Source organism: Erythrolamprus reginae, chromosome Z (genome assembly GCF_031021105.1).
Source record: "Erythrolamprus reginae isolate rEryReg1 chromosome Z, rEryReg1.hap1, whole genome shotgun sequence".
In the NCBI taxonomy this organism is placed as follows: Eukaryota; Metazoa; Chordata; class Lepidosauria; order Squamata; family Dipsadidae; genus Erythrolamprus; species Erythrolamprus reginae.
The window spans coordinates 31,711,014-31,729,790 of record NC_091963.1 but is presented as its reverse complement, the minus strand read 5'-3'; the positions used below and the strand labels follow the sequence as shown (position 1 = coordinate 31,729,790).

The window sequence follows — 18,777 nt, the reverse complement described above, 5'->3', positions numbered from 1 at the left end:
TTAATAAAAGCAGCCATATGAAAAATTAAAACAATAAATAGGAACAGTAAAATTAATTAAAAATTAGCAAAGATGGGAAGGAAAGGAGCAAGATGCATTTTGGTAGGCAGTGGGTATTCTCACAGTTCATTAACCACCTCCAGAATGACACACTGCCATTGCACAATCAGGCCAAGTTTTTAGAATTTTTTGGAAGGCCAAAAGGGTGGATACAGATTTTACCTTGGGAAACAATTTTCCAGAGGACAGGAGCAATGGCAGAAAAAGCTATTCTTCTGGACCCTACCAGCCAGAATTCCTTGACAGGTTCCATAGTATGCCCCTCTGCAGTGAGATAGTTCCTCAGCTAATCTGAACTCTGATCTAATCTGATTTAAAAGTAATGAAAACTGGGCCTGGAAGTAAACTGGCAAAAAAAAGGGGGGCCGTGAGTGTTGAGACTGTCTCCGGCCGATATGAGATATGATTGGATTGGATGAATGTGTGTGAATGTACATGGGGTCTTTTAAAATGTTTTAGTAAATTTTCATATTTTATAGTTATTAGATTTCTTATATATTCTTATATTTAATGTTGTACGCTGCCTTGAGTCGCCTCGAGAAGGGCGGCATAGAAATCAAATAAATAAATAATAAATAAATAAATAAATAAATAAGTGCTGCTTATGCCATAGCGGTGTGATCTGGATCATTCTAGGGGCCCCAAGAACTATCCACGTAGCTGCATTCTGTGCCAGTGGTAGCTTCTCGATATTCTTCAAGAGTAACTGCATATAAAGCACTGTCTGGTAGTCCAGACATCACTTGGCCAGGACTTGGGTGACTGAGCGCAGGGATTTTGGCCCAGGAAAGAGATCAACTAGTGCATGACACGAAGTTGTGTAAAGGTTTTCCTAGCCATGACTTCTACCTGCTCTTTGAGCAAGAGTCACAAGGCCAGGAAAATTCCCAAGTTATGTACTTGGCCTGTTTAGAGCAATGCAACTCCATCCAGAACTCCATCCTAGATCTCAAAGCGCCATGTACCCAAAGCCGTTCAATCTTACCAAGGTTCAGCAAAACTTGTTGTCCCCCATCCAGAACCCCACAGACACTGCAAGAGGGCAGCAACAGCATCTCTTGGGTCATCATGGATTTAAAGTTAAAATAATCAGCATTCTGATGCTAATTTATTCCATGGTAGCAGGTGATCTCATCCAGTGACAACGCAGATATTAAAAAGGAGTGGGGAGAATACTAAGCCTTGCAATATGCCATAAAGGAGCGACTATGAACTGGATCGCCCACTCTAGTGACATCAGTTGAGAATGGCTTTGAGAAAGATGTGCAGACTGTATCACCCAGCCACAAATCTCAAAGCTGGCCCCAAAGATATCATGGTTAGTGATATCAAAAGCTGCTGAGAGGTCAAGGAAAGCAAGGATGGATACCCTCTCATCAATATACTCTCACTAAATTTGCTATGCAGGATGATTGGGTAGAGCAGTGTTTCCCAACCTTGGCAACTTGAAGATATGTGGACTTCAATTCCCAGAATTCCCCAGCCAGCAAATGCTGGCTGGGGAATTGTGGGAGTTGAAGTCCAAATATCTTCAAGTTGCCAAGGTTGGGAAACACTGGGGTAGAGCAGTGATGGTGAACCTATGGCAGTGGCACCACAGGTGGCGTGCAGAGCCATATCTGCTGGCATATGAACCGTTGCCCTAGTTCAACTCCGACATGCCGGCCAGCTTATTTTTGGCTCACACAGAGGCTCTGGGAGGGCATTTTTGGCTTCCATAGAGCCTCTAGGGGAATGGGGAGGGCATTATTAAACATCCTGCTCCATGGAAGCTTCTGGAACCAAGGGAGGGCAAAACACAAGCCTACCGGGCCCACCAGAAGTTGGAAAACAGTCTGTTTCTGGCAGCCAGAGGCCCTTCGGGTGGTGAGGAAAGCTGTTTTTGCCCTCCCCAGGCAATGCATTTTGGGTGTAGGCAGATGCACACACATTTTTTTGACACCTGAGGAAAAAAGGTTCACCATCACTAGTGTAGAGGGTCATTTTAAAAAAATGTTAGTAAAGAAACCTGAGGAGGCATGGAACCTTGTAGGGCAAGAAGAATTGTTCCCGGATGAGTCAGTGCTCTCAGATATCCTGAATGGAACACAGAGATTGGGAAATTTAGTTTCCTTATTCATTAATATGAATTAGTTAGAATGATTAGGGATCAAGGAGGCTGGGAACTGTAATTCAAAAATGATATTTTTGAGCTTGTCCTAAGCAATTTTTGACGGGTAAAAGAATATCTAAATTGGACTTAACCTGAAATAAAATGTCTTTATAAAGGACATTTTAACTTGTAAAAATCACTTCTGACCAGCGAATGTAAAAAAAACAATCTTGAATTTTGTGTAAATAATCATTTATCATTGAACTAAGTAGCTCGTTTCATTGATCATACAACAGGATTGGCATTTAGAATGACAAAAGCATTGCAGATTAAATTGGGAAAAATAAAAAAAGCAGCTCTGGATCTTTTTACTGCATAGAAACAAACTCTTCTTTGAGTCAAGTTTAATTTCTGTTAACTTATTGGGATACCTGATGAAGCAGCAATATAAAAGAGGTTTTACCTACTGTCTTTTTCCAGAATATTTTCTGATTTTTCCCAATTTAACCTGCAACGCTTTTGTCATTCTAAATGCCAATCCTGTTGTATGATCAATGCTACTTGGCTCAGTGATAAATGATTATTTACACAAAATTCAAGATTTTTTAAAAAAATTCGCTGGTCAGAAGTTATTTTTACAAGTTAAAATGTCCTTTATGTCCTTCACACTCTTATTGTGATTGCTCAGATAGCAGAAATTGAACAGTTTTTGAATATACTGAATAACCTTCAATAGAATCAGACTGAAGTATCAGTTATTGTAATTGTAAATTTCTCAATCCTCCTGCTAAGTTACTTTGCATGAAATTTTAATTCTCAGTGTCTGCACCAGTGTATGAAAAACCTAATAGGGTTTCCCCCACCTTTTTGTGTACCAAATCCATGAAAAAGGATTCAATTCAATTCAATTCAATTTATTAGATTTGTATGCCGCCCCTCTCCGAAGACTCGGGGCGGCTCACAACAATTATAAAAACAATATAACAGTAAACAGTAATATAACAGGATATCTTAACGTCATCAATGCCTATCATACCCATTGATGCTTTTTTATTTAAGACGCTTAATAGTACTTTGGTACATTGAGGTAAATGTTTTATTATTATATATTTAGTCATCATTTGCAATGCAGATGAATATTTTATGCTATGGTTCTCTACCTCATCCTGGACTTATTATAATGTCTGAAAACCGAACTGCTAAATGTCTCACAATGAAATGCTGGTCTATTTTTATATCTTCCCATGTTCCAAAAGTATAAGTTCAGAAGATGGATAAAATTTTCCCCCTAGGCCTTTACAATTTATGCATGTTATGTTTGTTTGTAGGGATGTTTGGTTTTTACAATAAGGGTTTTTAGTTGTTTTAGTATTGGATTTATATGATGTTTTTTATTACTGTTGTTAGCTGCCCCGAGTCTACGGAGAGGGGCGGCATACAAATCCAATAAATAATAAATAAATAATAATAATAATAATAATAATAATTTTTAACAATGCTGATACTTGCAAACTTATTTTTCCTCTTTTCTGCATAGTCTTGTACATTAGAGTTTTTCTTCTTTATAGGAATCGGCACAATGATACATGCTTGTTGATTTAGTAGAATTGATTTTTAAAATGCCAGATAAGGTTGTGCTGCTTTTTTCTACCAACTATTGTTAGTGTCCAGACAGACTTTCAGTGACAATTTGACAAAGAGCCTTTTCCAAGTTGGCAACTGCTTCAATCCAACATTAGACTTATAATGTATCTGCTGTTACATACTGAGAAAGATGAAGGTAGGATTGTGATTTTTATATCTATCGTTGATTCTAGAAACAAAGCAACCTTTTATGTTGCTGTTATTTATTTAAAACAGCTTGCCTTGTGTGCATTTACTAAAAACAAGATAGCTTCATGCATTTAACCAGCGCTTACCACGATTGGTAGGATTATCACATTCTGTGTCTGTGAATTCCTCCAATTAAATGTGTGAAAGAACCAGTGCTTTGGGGTTTTGACGAAAGGCAATGGTATTGGTACACGTATGAGTAGTTGCCTAGCAACTGCCTGCATGAATCCTCTAATTCCACCCTTGTATTATTAGAGCTTGTTTCATGTTCACAAGACATGGGAACCATGCGCTGGTCCAACTGGAAAAAGATGCTTGCTTGAGTTGACAGTGTGCTTGGATCATTAAAAAAAAAATTAGGAGTCACTATATTTCATTATCAGAACAAAAAAGTTTGTGTTTTCACATCTTTTCTTTTTGGGGGGTGGCAATAAATCATGGATTATAATTTGTTCCATTTCCTTGCTGTTTTTTAAAGACAAAATGGAAGCGATTGTAGATAAAGCTGGGTTTCAGTAAATGCAGTTTACTGCATAGTGAACATTTTCTACTAGAAGTGGGGAAATAGCTTTTAAAAATTATAGAAAGGGGGATGGATTCCCCCCTCCCTCATCTTATTGCGCTGCTTTTAGGCAGGATTATCGGAAGCAAAGAACAAATTTTGCTTTGTTTGCAATATCTATCATGAATGAAATTACTAAATTAAATGGCATGGTTTAACTAATCTGAAGCACATTTAAGAAGCAATCGCTGATCCTGGTGAGGCCTTCTTAAGAGAGAAAGTGGTGCTGTTGATCACCCCTTCTCAATGTACCTCAGCTTTTGAAAATTTTCTGCAGCTAATATACTAGAAGCTTATTTTTCCACAGGAAAATTAATTCTGGGTGGGTTTAAACCCTTTGCTCAATTATTTTTTCTCTTTAATGTTACAAATTTTATCCTTGGAAAAGACTGATGGGAGAGAAGTCATTATTTTAGAAATGGAGGTAGAAAAGCTAAATGATGGGTTATTTTGTTCAGTGGCATCATTGACATTAATAGAATTTGAAGTCTCTTATCCAGGTTAGACCTGAACACTGTCAAACATATTAATTGCATAGATCCCTCCCCCCACTTATGCTAGGCAATAATGGATTTCACTAAAAATATATGGTGATATTGCCAGACTAGTCAAGATGTGTTTCCATTTTCTACTGGTGGCAACATAATCATGGAGATATGCAGCCTAAAGAAAACTGTTTTAATAAAATTTAACAAGGACTTAAGAATAATTGTGCTTGATTATGCCAAGGATTTTGATGGTGTCCAATCATATGGCTTTGGGAACAACACATAAAGATACAGATATTGGCAGTATATATTAATTTACTCTTGATTAGCCCATAGACCATATCAAAATACAGAGTTCCAAATACAAATGACTAATTAAATCCTATAAAAACAATTTAAAATGAACTTGGAGTTAAAATACAATAATCTGATATATAGATAAAGTAAAATTATATTTCAGTATCGGCAGTAAATATTAGATAAATGAATGCATCTCTATCTCCCACCTAAGGAAATTCTTCTTTTGATCTAAGCTGAATCCTATGTAGTGTCATTGCATTAGTTGAAAATTCTGATATTCTCAGTGAACAGGGGAAAAAAAGTTGCTATTTCGTGCAACGTTTTCAAGAATTTCTCTGTTTTAATTGCGTGGTGTGTTTTCTACTTTAAAAAAGAAAACATAACTTTATGTTTTTCCTTTCTGTATGATCAGTACTTGTTAGCATACAATGAAGGCTCTTTAAGAATAGACCATGCTTTCTGTTTGATAAGTCTCATGAGAGAGGGCCCTTTATAAGTTGCTCTGACAGAATTTCCTTCCTAAGGTAATATGTACCTAGTCTTCCCAATTTAGTTGAACGTTTAGGGTGGAAAAAAGTGGAAAAGATGTCATTTCTTTTTAAAGGTGCTGTTAATTGAATTTGTAATTGATATAAATGGTAAAAAGAAGAGGAAAATATATAGTATACATAATATTTCGATCATGTCCCCCCTTTTCATTCTGTCCTCTGTATAGTCTGGAGGACAGAAGGAAAAGGGGGGACATGATCGAAACATTTAAATATCTTAAAGGGTTAAATAAGGTTCAGGAGGGAAGTGTTTTTAATAGGAAAGTGAACACAAGAACAAGGGGACACAATCTGAAGTTAGTTGGGGGAAAGATCAAAAGCAACGTGAGAAAATATTATTTCACTGAAAGAGTAGTAGATCCTTGGAACAAACTTCCAGCAGACGTGGTTGGTAAATCCACAGTAACTGAATTTAAACATGCCTGGAATAAACATATATCCATTGTAAGATAAAACACAGGAAATAGTATAAGGGTAGACTAGATGGACCATGAGGTCTTTTTCTGCCGTCAGTCTTCTATGTTTCTAGTAAGTGATGTGCATTCAGCCTTACAGACAGCTAAGGTTGCCCTGTCGTTTGCATATTACCTTTGTGAGTGCATTCCTTTGAAAATGGATACTGTACATTTAAAAACCAGGAAAAAACCCCCGGCATGCATGAGAAGTTAGAATTATTTGCTACATTGTAAGTTCCAGTGTAATGAGCTTTTATTAACTTATCCTGAATCTCCTTTATATCTTTATTGGATATTCAGTATCAGCCTGGCTTCATTTGTGAGCAAAATAAAACATTGGAATACATAGTGTGTTTAACATGGATGCAAAGAAAAGACGAATTCTATTCAGTTGTATTATGGTTTTTAAAAAGCTAAAATTCGTATAAGACAGCTAAGAAAACTTTTTGAACTACTGAGTTATTCAACTTTACTCCCAAGGTATTGTTACATACTGGTATCTCTAGTTGTGTTGTTATACTGTATATAAAGAGGTTATTTTTTAAAGAATCAGTTTTGACTTCTTACCACTTGATGGCAGTGAAGGAGCTAAAGTTGGTAGGAAAAGTTCAAGCAAGATTCTTTTATGGATTACAAAATGTGGAGGTAACAAAGGAAGTTTCTGACACTTTTATATTATCCTTAATTGTAGATGACCCTGCAAGTGAAATTAATGAAAAAGAACACCTCTAGATGGAGCTTCAGCACTTTCTAAAGGGAAAGCTGCTTTTCAGATTTAAATTGAATTTTTATAAGTTCATTCAAAGTTATTTCCCCCTCTTTGTGCGTAGAAAGTAAGTCTGCAATATCTAATGAAAATGTCTTTAGAACTATTGCTTGTTTTCCAATATAATATAATCTCAAGAGAAAAAAAATCTGAAAGAGTTAGATAGGAAGATAAATGCAATAGAATTAATAGCATAGAGACTATTAAATGTTCAAATGAACTAATTCTAAAGGGTTCCATAATTTAGATTGAAGTTGAAAATTAAAAAAAAGATGTACTTCAATGGAATTTTGGAAAAAATATGACCATATTTTAAAAATGTATTTTTTATTGATGAATTGTTTTAATTTTGGTTTCATCAAAAATGGATTGGCATTTTACAATTTTGAATTAAGTTCAATTTCTTTTTTCCTGTACCACTTTGTTATCTTTATTCTATGTGGTTTTGGTGACAAAAAGCAATGAAAAAATTCAAATTTATGTGTGCTGTGCTGTGGTTTTTATAGAAATTCACTATGGCTGCGGCAAAAATCTTGAACAAAATTAAACCATTTAATTATCCTGATAAAAAAGCAAAACGGTAAATAACCATCATATTTAATGATATGAGATTGGTCTTAATGGAGAAAATGATTGATGTTGCCTTAGGGTACAGCCAGCAATCCAAGGCAAAAGGCTCTAATAATAAATTATTTGGAAGTACTGGGTAGGTTAACAACTGATCTCACTGATGTGAAAGACATCATAGAGGTATGAATTTTTTCAGAAGAATATTTCATGTGTATTTGCCATTAACAGTTGAAGATACAACACCATGTTATGATCTCTGGTCTTTGCTAATAGCTTTCAAGAAAGCCTTCTGGCATTTGTAATCATATTAGTGTGTATATTACAATATTGTAAGATGCAATATTGCATCTTTTGTTATACCTTCAACCTCCTTATAATTTTTAAAGCAGCAAGAATTTTGTTGTAGAGCCATTCAGTAAATTTAAAAATAAATTTCTGGATGGATCCTCAAGCAAACATAATTTTGGCAACAATTTTTCCCCCCTTGTTTTAGTACATCCCTTTTCTTTTCCAGAGATATTGCATTGACATTTTAAAACTACTGAAAGTATCCAAATGTTTTCAGCCTTTGGATGAATATTAAAAGTCATCTTAACAGATTGATTTGGAAAATAGTGAAATTTAGACTTCGGTGAATTTATAGGGAAGGGATCTTAGAAGACAATTTGATAATGAGAGTTTATTTCTCTCATCGTATAAAGTACATTTATTTAAGCCATAAATGTATAAATGATTATTGGTCCTATTTATAGTAGTTAACTTCTTGAGTGGGCTTTAAAAAGACTTAAGAGGGGTCTGGTTTCCTACTAGTATCAGATACTCACTTACAATTACTTAAATGATGGAATCCTGGTGAAAAATCATTTGCTGTAATGAAGCTGGTGTAATATTATGCCAGATTGTATGCCTTTTAGCCCATTGATCTTTTTCTACAAACTAGATTTAACTGTAGATTGTTTCCTCTTATATTTTCCATTACGAAAGGAACTGAATTAATGCCCATATGACAGGGCGGCTGGAAACAAAGAAACAAACAAACAAAACCCCTCATCTGTGTTGACAGCATACATGAATAAACTCCTATTTCCAGATTATAATATATGAAGAATTAAATAAAACAATTTACTTTAAACTAACATAAGGGGCCATTTGGAAAAAGAATTTCATACATTTGTACTGTAGATTATTCATTTCTAAAATTAATGTTCTTCTCAGCAGTGTTCCCTCTAATTTTTTTGGGGGGGTGGGCGGAAAAGTATAGTGTCTGAGCGGCAGTCCCTTCGGGACTGGGTGGCACAGAAATAATAAATAAATAAATAACCAAACAAGCAAACAAACAAACAAACAAACAAATAAAAAGCCCACCCTGTTTTGCCTCAGAGAATTTCAAAATAAAATACTGTACTGTGTGTCTATAACAGTGAGCTCATAATAGGGCAACTCTATCAATATCAAAATGCCACTTAAATAGTTGAGCTAGTTTCAAACTAGATTTTGATTTTCTTTCTCTCTTCCTTACTCCCATTCTTTTTCTTTCTCTTTTCCTTCCTCTCTTTTTTCTATCTGTTTCTCTCTCTTCCTCTCTTCCTCTCTCTCTCCTTCCCTCTCACTCTTTCCCTCTCGGCTTCTGGGCAGGTTTGAAAAACTCTGAGTTGATGATGATTTTTAAGTGAGCGATTGCTCACTGCTCAGCTTAGAGGGAACTATGCTTCTCAGTACTTTCCACATGCCTCTTAGGTAGTAGGCATTTTGTATCGGTGCCTTTTCTGGAAATATTTGACACGATATTGGACTTAGCTAGTAGGCTGTTTTCTTCAAATGCTAGGACAAAAGATCACCCAATTATTTGTTCAGTGGATGGCTAATTTACTAAGTTGTAGTAAAGGAAAAAGGCGGATATGCTAATTTTTTAAAAAATTGGGCATCATATTGAAAATTGGTTCTATAGGTACAGAATTATAATTATATAGATTGATATTCTTTAAAGATAATTTCAAAAGAGGTGGGGTGCAAATTGGAAATTGTGTTTTGAAAGACTGCATTATGTTTCCACAGCATGGAAATGATGGAGCGGGATCAGATGACCCAATAATAGTCTTACCATTAATTTGCTGAAAAAAATTTACTTCCACAAAAATGAAAGCAAATCTCCAAAACATCATTTGGTCAGAGCAGGGTTATGTCCAAAAACCCCCGGTGTAATGAAACATTGCCATGCTATTTGGCTGTACTGATGCTAATTTAGACAAACATGATTTGTTAATTTCTATAGAGTTGAGTCAACTGACTGCTAAGGTATTACATACATTTGCACAAATAGCTCGAAGATTTTGGTAACTTCTTAATAATTCTAATGTCTTAATTCTGTGCATTGGGAAATTTTTCAGGAAAATAAACAGTGCTGTTTTTATGAATCATGATGAGGAGACATTTAGGTATTTAATGAAGTGGAATAAACTGTCACCTGCATGGGGTGCAGTGTCAGCTTGTCTCCTCCAGAATGCAGGTGAAATCCTTTGTGAGCATGACCTTTATGTTTATATTTATATTCCCTCCCACTAATTTTTAAGCAAAATAAAACCCATCTGCAAATTTAATGTTTTTATGCTCTTCATGCTTGAGTTAGTACTTTCCACCAGTTCTTAATCCAACAGAAAGCAATATTTGCATAAATTTTGCTACCTCTATTGGTGATGCCTACTCTGTTTTAGACATATCTTAAACTAGAACTGTTCTTGCTTATGGGGTCCTGTAAGGACACTATACACAACAGACCCATTGGTATCCATTTGATACATCCATTCGTCTTTCTTCTCATCAAACTTCAGTTGGCCTACTTCACCAATTACTATACCTGAGGCTGAGGGTAGAAGCAGTAAGTTTTACCATATGCTTTAGATAAGCATGTTTAAATCTACCAATCTGCTCAGGTTTTATTGAGGTGTTTTGTGAGGGAACTCTCAAAGAGCTCAATTATTAGTAAATTCAAATTTTCCATTTTTGAATACCACTTAAATTGTATTCAAGAGCTATCTGAACAACAGCTGATGGAGAGGAAGAGCTGAAACACCAGAGACAATCATTCTTCTGTTTTGTAGTTTACCATGTAATGCCTTCCACCAATCTTTGGGTCAAAGATTTAGTGGATAGAGGGGGATCCAGTTTGAAAGAAATGACTGTCCAGTTGCGCAAAAAAACAGGGTATCCATAGAAGACAATGGAATAGAGGAGCCATGCCCATATCATCTTAAAGTAGAAGTAGATGCCAGTCTGATCCTACAACCTAGGAATCTGATTGTGGTACAGATTATATGACCATGAAATATGTTCTTTGCAACCATTGTATAACTTGCAGCCTTCTTAAAGGAGAAAACTATTTTATGTATTAACTCTGGATAACTTTAAATAGCTTGAGACATTTGTGGAAGTTAAGAGGAAGGCAATGTCATATTACTATGAGAGAAATTGTCACAGTATGTTTGTGCTTTGGTAAGATACAAGTGGGGAAAGGCATTGAATGCTAAGAGACTAAGCTGTGGATTAGGAAATCCTGGTTGGAATTTTACCTCTGTAATAAACTCTGTATGGCTGCTGTATTTTCTGGCTTGAGTTCTGCCCAAATCCTTAGACAATATATAAAGTTGGATTGGGAGCAGCTAAAAAAGAAGGAAAGTGAATAAGGCACTGATAGATCTATGAGTTGACTTATTTTGTTTGCCTGCAAAATTCATACTAATATTTCTAACGGACGCAGAACAATATTTTTAAAATAATCCAGCTTTGCTTGATTTTTCTGGATCCTTTTTTAAAACTAGAAAGCGTGTTTCATGTAATTATTAGAAACAGTGATTGTATTAAGCAATGAATTTTGTATTAAAAAACTGTATAAAAATTTGTTACTTACTTGGAGAAATCCTAAATGACTTTCCAGTTATAGTTTTGTGTTTAGAGGAATGATAAGGAGTATTTTTACTTATTTTAGTTATAATTTTTAACTGGAATCAATTGAATGTGTGACCCTTAATAGAAAGTCTGTTTATTCCATTATTCTCCCATATTCTACAGTTTGTTTAATGCATGCCACCAAAATGAAGATTAATCCATTTTTGTGCTTGATGTAAATCTCCTCTTTTGAGGACGAGTAAAGAAAATGATAAAAAAAATATAAAAGGAAGGGAGGGTAGAAAAGAGAGAGAAAGAGAGATTAAGATTGAATTTTGTAATTACTTATATAAACACAGGTAATCTTCAATTTAAAATGGAATTGGTCCTGAAAATTCCATCTCTAAGCGGTGTGGTTGTAAAGTGAGTGTGAAAGGTGCCAGCTGGGACTGGAATACAAAGATCACTGTTATCGTCATTCAATGCCATTGTACTTTCTAATGACCGTCCATCAGTCTGTCCTTAGTGCTCTCTGAGCTTGGTTGTTTTCTTAACAGATGTTTCATTACCCAAACTAGTTTGGGTCATAGTTGTCTCAAAGATGTTTTTTCCAAAGGCCATTGGACTGTTTTTTTCTTGAGGAAGAAAACACTGCTTCCTCAATAAAAATGAGAAACAAAACATTTTCTTCCTCAAAAAAAAGATAACAGCAGTCCAGTGCCTTTTGAAAAAGCATCTTTGAAACAAAAGGAAATATAGTTAAAATCTATATTAATTATTTTATTAAATAAAATAATTATATTTATTTATATTTAATTATTAATTATGTTTTCCCTTTCCCTTTAAATTTATGTCCTTTCTCTTTTTGAAGACTCCATTAATTCCATGCAATCACAGCTCTTGCATTTTGCTCTTTTTCTTACAGTACCAAACTACCTGAATTGACTTGTTTCAAAAGATCACACTTTTATTTTCATTGTTTTGCTCTATCTCTTTCTATTTTACTAACCATGTATGTTAATCATGTTTCTCAATTATTTCATTCCAATGATGCTCAACTTTTTATATTTCTTCTGACATTTCTCATCTTTTTAGCAAAATGGGCAAAAGAATACAGATCACTCCATTTTACCAAAATTTTCTCTCTTTTTTTTTGCACGATATGATTTATTCCAAAATTATTTTACCAACAGTTTCATATCTTCAGGCACATGAAGTAAACTTGAAATAATTTGTTCCATTTTTGCCATCAAACATTACGGTTTTGGTCTTTGATACATTAATTTTCAGATCTATAATCCTTTGTAATCACCATTGTCCCTTTACTAATTTCTAAAATATTCCTTCTAACATTCCATCTCTTTAGTTTTCCCTCTTTAGTTTTCTGTTCATCTGGTGGGAATTCTAGTTTAATCTTCTTCACTTTTGAAACTATTTTTCTTTCAGTCAAGATAGCTCCGTATTTTCTCTGCTTCCTTTGTTCTTAGCTTTTCATTGAGGTCTTTGACTATATTCTTTGCAGCATAGAATATTTTTGTTTCTATATATAATATTTTACTGTCATTTTATAGCAATCATTTATATGTGTATCTTTCTCATTGATGTCCTCTTTTATCATTCCATCAAATTTATTTTAAATATTTTCCATTAGCATAATTCCATACTCTTCATATTATGTTCAACAACATATTTCCTGGAGTCTCCTTTCCATTATTTGTGACAAGAAATAACTGTAATATTTTTTCATAAGAATTCATACTTTCTCTTAATACAACAGTTCAACTCTACTCTAGTTTCTTTTGTTTCTTTCCTTCTACAGCTATTACTTTCCATTGTAATGTTGACATTACACTAAAAAAGGTTTGTTGCTCATTTAAAAATCCTCATTTTTCTATCTTTTATTAGATAGTTTTACATAAACATCTTAAAGATGTATGCTTTTCTATTTGAAATCATTTAGATATATTTTGAATTTCATTTTATTTTTTAATTCCTATTTTTCATTTGCTTTATGACTAAAGTACGATGCTGTTATACTGAGTTGTTCATTAGATATTTATATCTAATGCCCAACATGGCCTTGATCAATCAGATTTTTACACAATGCTATTTAGGAAAATAAAGAAGGTTATATTTAAGAGTCTCTTAGATTTACTCCTGTTCCATAGTAATAGTAAAGACAATTTCGGCCAACTTTAGCATGTTTGAGGCAGTATGCCAAAATTGCTAGCAAAACTCAGTCTACTGTGCGCATGATCCCACTATTTTGTGCGAACTAGGAGCTCTAATTTAAAAGCAGTTTTGCAAGTCAAGATGCTGTGCCTATAAGCTCCCAGTTGAAAATACAAATAATATACTGAACATGCACTGAGGATACAAATTCTATTTGCATTGATTAAATTAAACTGATATTTTTAACATTTCCATTCACAGTTCTTCATTAGACAGAAATAAGGTACAGAATGAGAGATTATTGGTTAAGTGCTGGATTTGGTACTATATCCAGTATACTTTATTAAGGAATCAAGTTTGTAATGGACTGAGAAGTGGTCTTATTTGGATTTATAACAGTAGGCATTAATTACTTAATAATAGAAAAATAGTAAATAAATGAAGTACCCAGAGTTAGCTCAGCATGTACATTAATTGAATTCCTAATATGAATATTTATTTACTAAACAATTAATATGGCCAACTAATATATATGCAGGTGATTCCTGGCAGCTTATAATTTTAAAAATCCACAGCGTAACAACCAGATGCAGCCACCCTTCTATGGCAGCAGCAACAATTTGACCAACTACTGTACTTAATCAGCTTCATCCCCATTCGAATGAATTGGAAAATATCAAAATAATACCTCTGTCATGGGTTACTTTTATTTTCAGTTTGTCTAACGCTGGTGATTTTAAAACTTTTACATGAATAAGAGAATTTTGCCATATAAAAAATTAATAGCAGGCAGTGGAATTGGAAGAAATTAAGAAAAAATAGTCTTCTAGTTGCAGTTCTATTTAGTAACGACAAAGCATGATATTTCAGTTATTTAATTTCTGTCTTAATTTTTCAGAGAAAGAATCACATAATTATTTTAAATCAAGGTCCATCTTTTGTGATTATTATTCTACAGTAGATAGTTGACTAGGAGAAATATTAAGTTCAATAACTTTTTTAGGTTTTGAAAAATTATTATTGCCATCCAATGCAACTGCTATGATAAAAAAGTAGTCTCTTGGAATTGGATGGTTTATAAATTTAAATAAATAAAATATTTTTTTGGATTCTGAGTGACAAAAATTCTAAATCACAAATGTTAGAAGAATGGGAGCTGTATCATACATTTGGAAACAATAAGATAGGAAAGTTGATAGGATTGCTGAAATTTTAAGAAAGGGATTGTAAAAATTAAAATTAGAGGATAAGGAATTGTCTACTTTGTCAAGATTTAAAATAAGAGTTTTCTTGGAGCAAGCAAAGCTATAGTTCTGACAAGTATGTTTGGATGAAAAGTCCCTTGCAATAAATATTTTGATTTATTTTCATTTGTTAAATGAAATTAAAATAAATCTAATTTGTTTATCCAAATTTGGTTTACTCTAGCCTTTTGGATTTGCAGAAAATATTAAATGGTTGAAATTATAAAAAAATCTGTTCAGTGCTGACTGTGATATGGAAACAGGCTAAGTACCGTATGTTTAATTGTAATATGATATGTGAGAAAAGCAATCATACAACATCAGAATTTTACAGAGTTTGGTCTACACAAGCACTAGTGTTAATCAAAACATGACTAAGTACTAAACATGAATCTTCTCTAGTTTACCCTTATTCTTATCTTCCTACCTCCTTCTTTCTTCCTTTTAGGATTTAATCACTATTAAGTGACAGATGCTGAATGCAATTTGTCATAGTGTAATTGACTGCAAAGTCATGGTCAATATTGCCTTGGCTAACTCAACTTCTCATAGCCAGGTCCAAACATAATGAAATTGTGTTAGTGAGACATCTTGCCAAGCAGTATGTGGAGAAGTAAATTCTTTGCCTTTAAATGACTTAATTTCCATATACTGTATTACAAATTACCTTTCTATAAGTAAGGTCAATTTTTACTTCATACTGACATGATTGAATATTAAAGTGAACTAATTTTGTTTGTTTCCTCCTCTTTTGGCAATATGTAGTTTTTCTTTCAAGCGTTATTACTCTTTGAATATTTGAATTAAGAGAAGCCAAAATCTTCTACAAATAGACATAAACTGGAATTATATTATATGTAGTAGATATAAAGAATAGATTGTAAATGTCTTTTGGTCCCATCATCTATACTAGTTTTTAGAAGCGTATAAACTTCTTTAAAACCTACATTGGTAGAATATTCATTGATTGTGTGGAATTTGATTTATAGTGATAACAATTTTATGTCCAAGGGACTTCATAAATATGCTTAGGAATCTATATTTTCAGTAATTTTTTATTACTTAGCTATTGGAAGTAGAAATTCTGTTTGCATTTTGGATACGTTTTTCTTTATTTAAAAGGTTTTGGTACTCATTGTCTCCATTAATTAGTAAAAAATGCTTCAGACATTGCACACTTCCTATATGAAAAATACTTCAGAAATAGTGAATGAAATCTGCAGGTATAAATCATATATCCTTTTCAAGAATTTCAGTTTTCATGATACAGTATACTGTATATAGTGGGACCTCATCGAAACGTCGCCAGAAATGTCCAAATCCTATAAATCTGTAAAGTAAACATTGCTTTGTATTTGAAGGTTTGACAGACTAATTACAGTACTGCTTTAATTGCCTTAATAGTTTTAGAGGCTCTTTCTGCTTTGACTGATTATAATAAGTTTGTGCATATATACTGTATTTTAGCAAATGAGAACACATTGAGCATACTGATTGAAACTTGAATAAAATAGATTTCTAAAATCAAACCCTTAATTCTTGATTATTTTTGACAAAAATTTAATGCTGTCCCAAGGTAACTTTTGGCCTTGTCTCCAAGGTACTTTTCAAAAGGCAATTGGATTATGTTTTTTTCCTTGACGAAGAAGACATTTCACCACTCATCCAAGAAGCTTCATCAGTTCATGATTCGCGATTCAAGGATGAAGTTTCTTGGATGAGAAGCAAAACATCTTTTTCCTAAAGGAAAAAAAACCAGATTAATCACCTTTTGAAAAAGTACCTTAGAGACAATCATGACCTGGATAACTGAGAATCTCCATAGACTTCTTTTGTGCTTGAGATCCCAAAATACCACCTATTCATCAAGGACTCGCCAACTGAGAAATATTGAACTAAAATGATATGGTGGTTCGCATACTACTCAGAATACTTTATCTTTGAATATCTTTGACACAATGACTATTAAATAATCTTTTCCCTTAACATACATTGTATTTTGTTCAACTGTGTAAGGCAAAAAGCACAGTGTCTATTAAGAAAAGCACCAGGAGTTAGATTCACATACATCATTCTATACATTTTTAGAAAAGAAGTATTGAGGTCCCCCCCCAATGTAATTAATAGGCCTTTTCAAGATTAAAGAATAAAATAATCTTGAACTGCAATTGTTTTTGTTAGTACAGTATTTCTATTTCTTTTGACATTGAAGCTGGCACTCCTTACAAGTCCTCTTATGCAGCATGCAATGTCAGTAGTTGTTTGAAAGTCCTACAAGAAATTAAAGAGGGATATAAATTCAGTAATAAAACCACATTTTAGCCATTAATACAACTTATAGAAATAAGAAAAACCCTGAATAAAAGATAATAGTTTTGAAGATAGGTAGACATATTAATTTTAATTTATCCATTTGATCTCTTTATTGCCATTGAAGATTTATTTGCTCATTTGAAGGAAAACAGTATTTGAAAGTATCCTGGCAAATACTGTCTTTTTGTAATGAGTACATGATACTGAAACAAGTTAAGAAGAGGACAAAATTAGATTGACCGATTATTCAGTCTTGTGGGCCTAACTGGCTGCATATCCTGACTGTAAAGAATGATTGCTCAAATTACATTGCCTCGGGTCCTTGCACTTGGTTGGCTGCCTTCTCCAATCTTAACAAGGTTGTGGAAATTCATTTCTTACAAAGTTTGCTTTGTGTTTTGTAGGATGCTCCATCGGCAGATATTAGGAAAGCTTATCGCAAGCTTTCACTGATATTACATCCAGACAAGAATAAAGATGAAAATGCTGAAACTCAGTTTAGACAAGTAAGTGATAAGTACTATTAAATTTTAAGTGATCATTAAAAATATGAAAAATATATCTCATTATGACTGTGGTGTTATATTTTAGAAATGAATTCAGGATTTTGGAAGCATTTAAGCTTTACTTTTTCCGAAATACCATATTTAAAATAGGGTTCAGATGAAACAAAACGAAAAGATGAAGGGAAAATTGTATAAAAAAAGAAACTTTTTAGATTCTTAAATTTCGGAGTTAGACATTAAGGGATTTTTTTGTTTTGTTAGGACAAACATACAAACAATGCTTTAGAAAATGGAAAGAAAATATTTGTACAAGCTTTGGTTTACTTGTACATTAAAATTGAGCTCTACTTGAAATATTTTTTCTTTACCACTTCACATGGAATGTGTGGATAGATTTTATATTAGTGAATCAATAAAATATTTTAAAATGTTTCATATTTTTATCTTAGGCTAAATAGCAGCGAAACTAATATTATTTTAAATATTAGAGAAATTAGAGAAAAATATTTAGAAAAATTAGAGAGAAATATTTAGAACTGCCAAAGATGAAATATTGGTAGAACATTTGAGAGTTTTAAATATTTTCCAAGGAATGATTTGTATTGTTTTTTGTTTAGATAGCCCAGCATTTTTGCAATTTTACAGCAAAACTCTCTGGTTTTTCAGTGCAGAGTTTTTGAACCTAAAAGTACCTTTTATTCTAGTTGGTGGCCATATATGAGGTTTTAAAGGATGAAGAGAGAAGGCATAGGTGAGTTTATTTTGAATATATTTCAAAGCAATATTTTCAACTCATATAGCCAGTAGCATGAGCCAGGATTTCAGTGCTTCTTGCAAGGATTATGGTTTGTTTATGATTGTTACATACATTTCTAACTGTTGCTGAACTCTGTAGTTTCAATATAGAGGTTTTTATAATTGCTCACAAAATGTATGTGTATTTTCAATTACTAACACATTCTTGTTTAACTGTTACTTTTCCGCTT

The 18,777-nt window shown here is 33.3% G+C and overlaps 1 protein-coding gene across 1 annotated transcript in view; it reads left to right on the top strand.

Moving 5' to 3' along the window:
- The window catches only part of DNAJC1 (DnaJ heat shock protein family (Hsp40) member C1), a 136,571-nt gene that overhangs the window by 2,790 nt on the left and 115,004 nt on the right, over positions 1 to 18,777 (top strand). The window contains exons 2-3 of the mRNA XM_070727325.1: positions 17,690 to 17,791; positions 18,496 to 18,542. Coding sequence (XP_070583426.1) covers positions 17,690 to 17,791; positions 18,496 to 18,542 — 149 coding nt within the window. The remainder of the gene's footprint in view (positions 1 to 17,689; positions 17,792 to 18,495; positions 18,543 to 18,777) is intronic.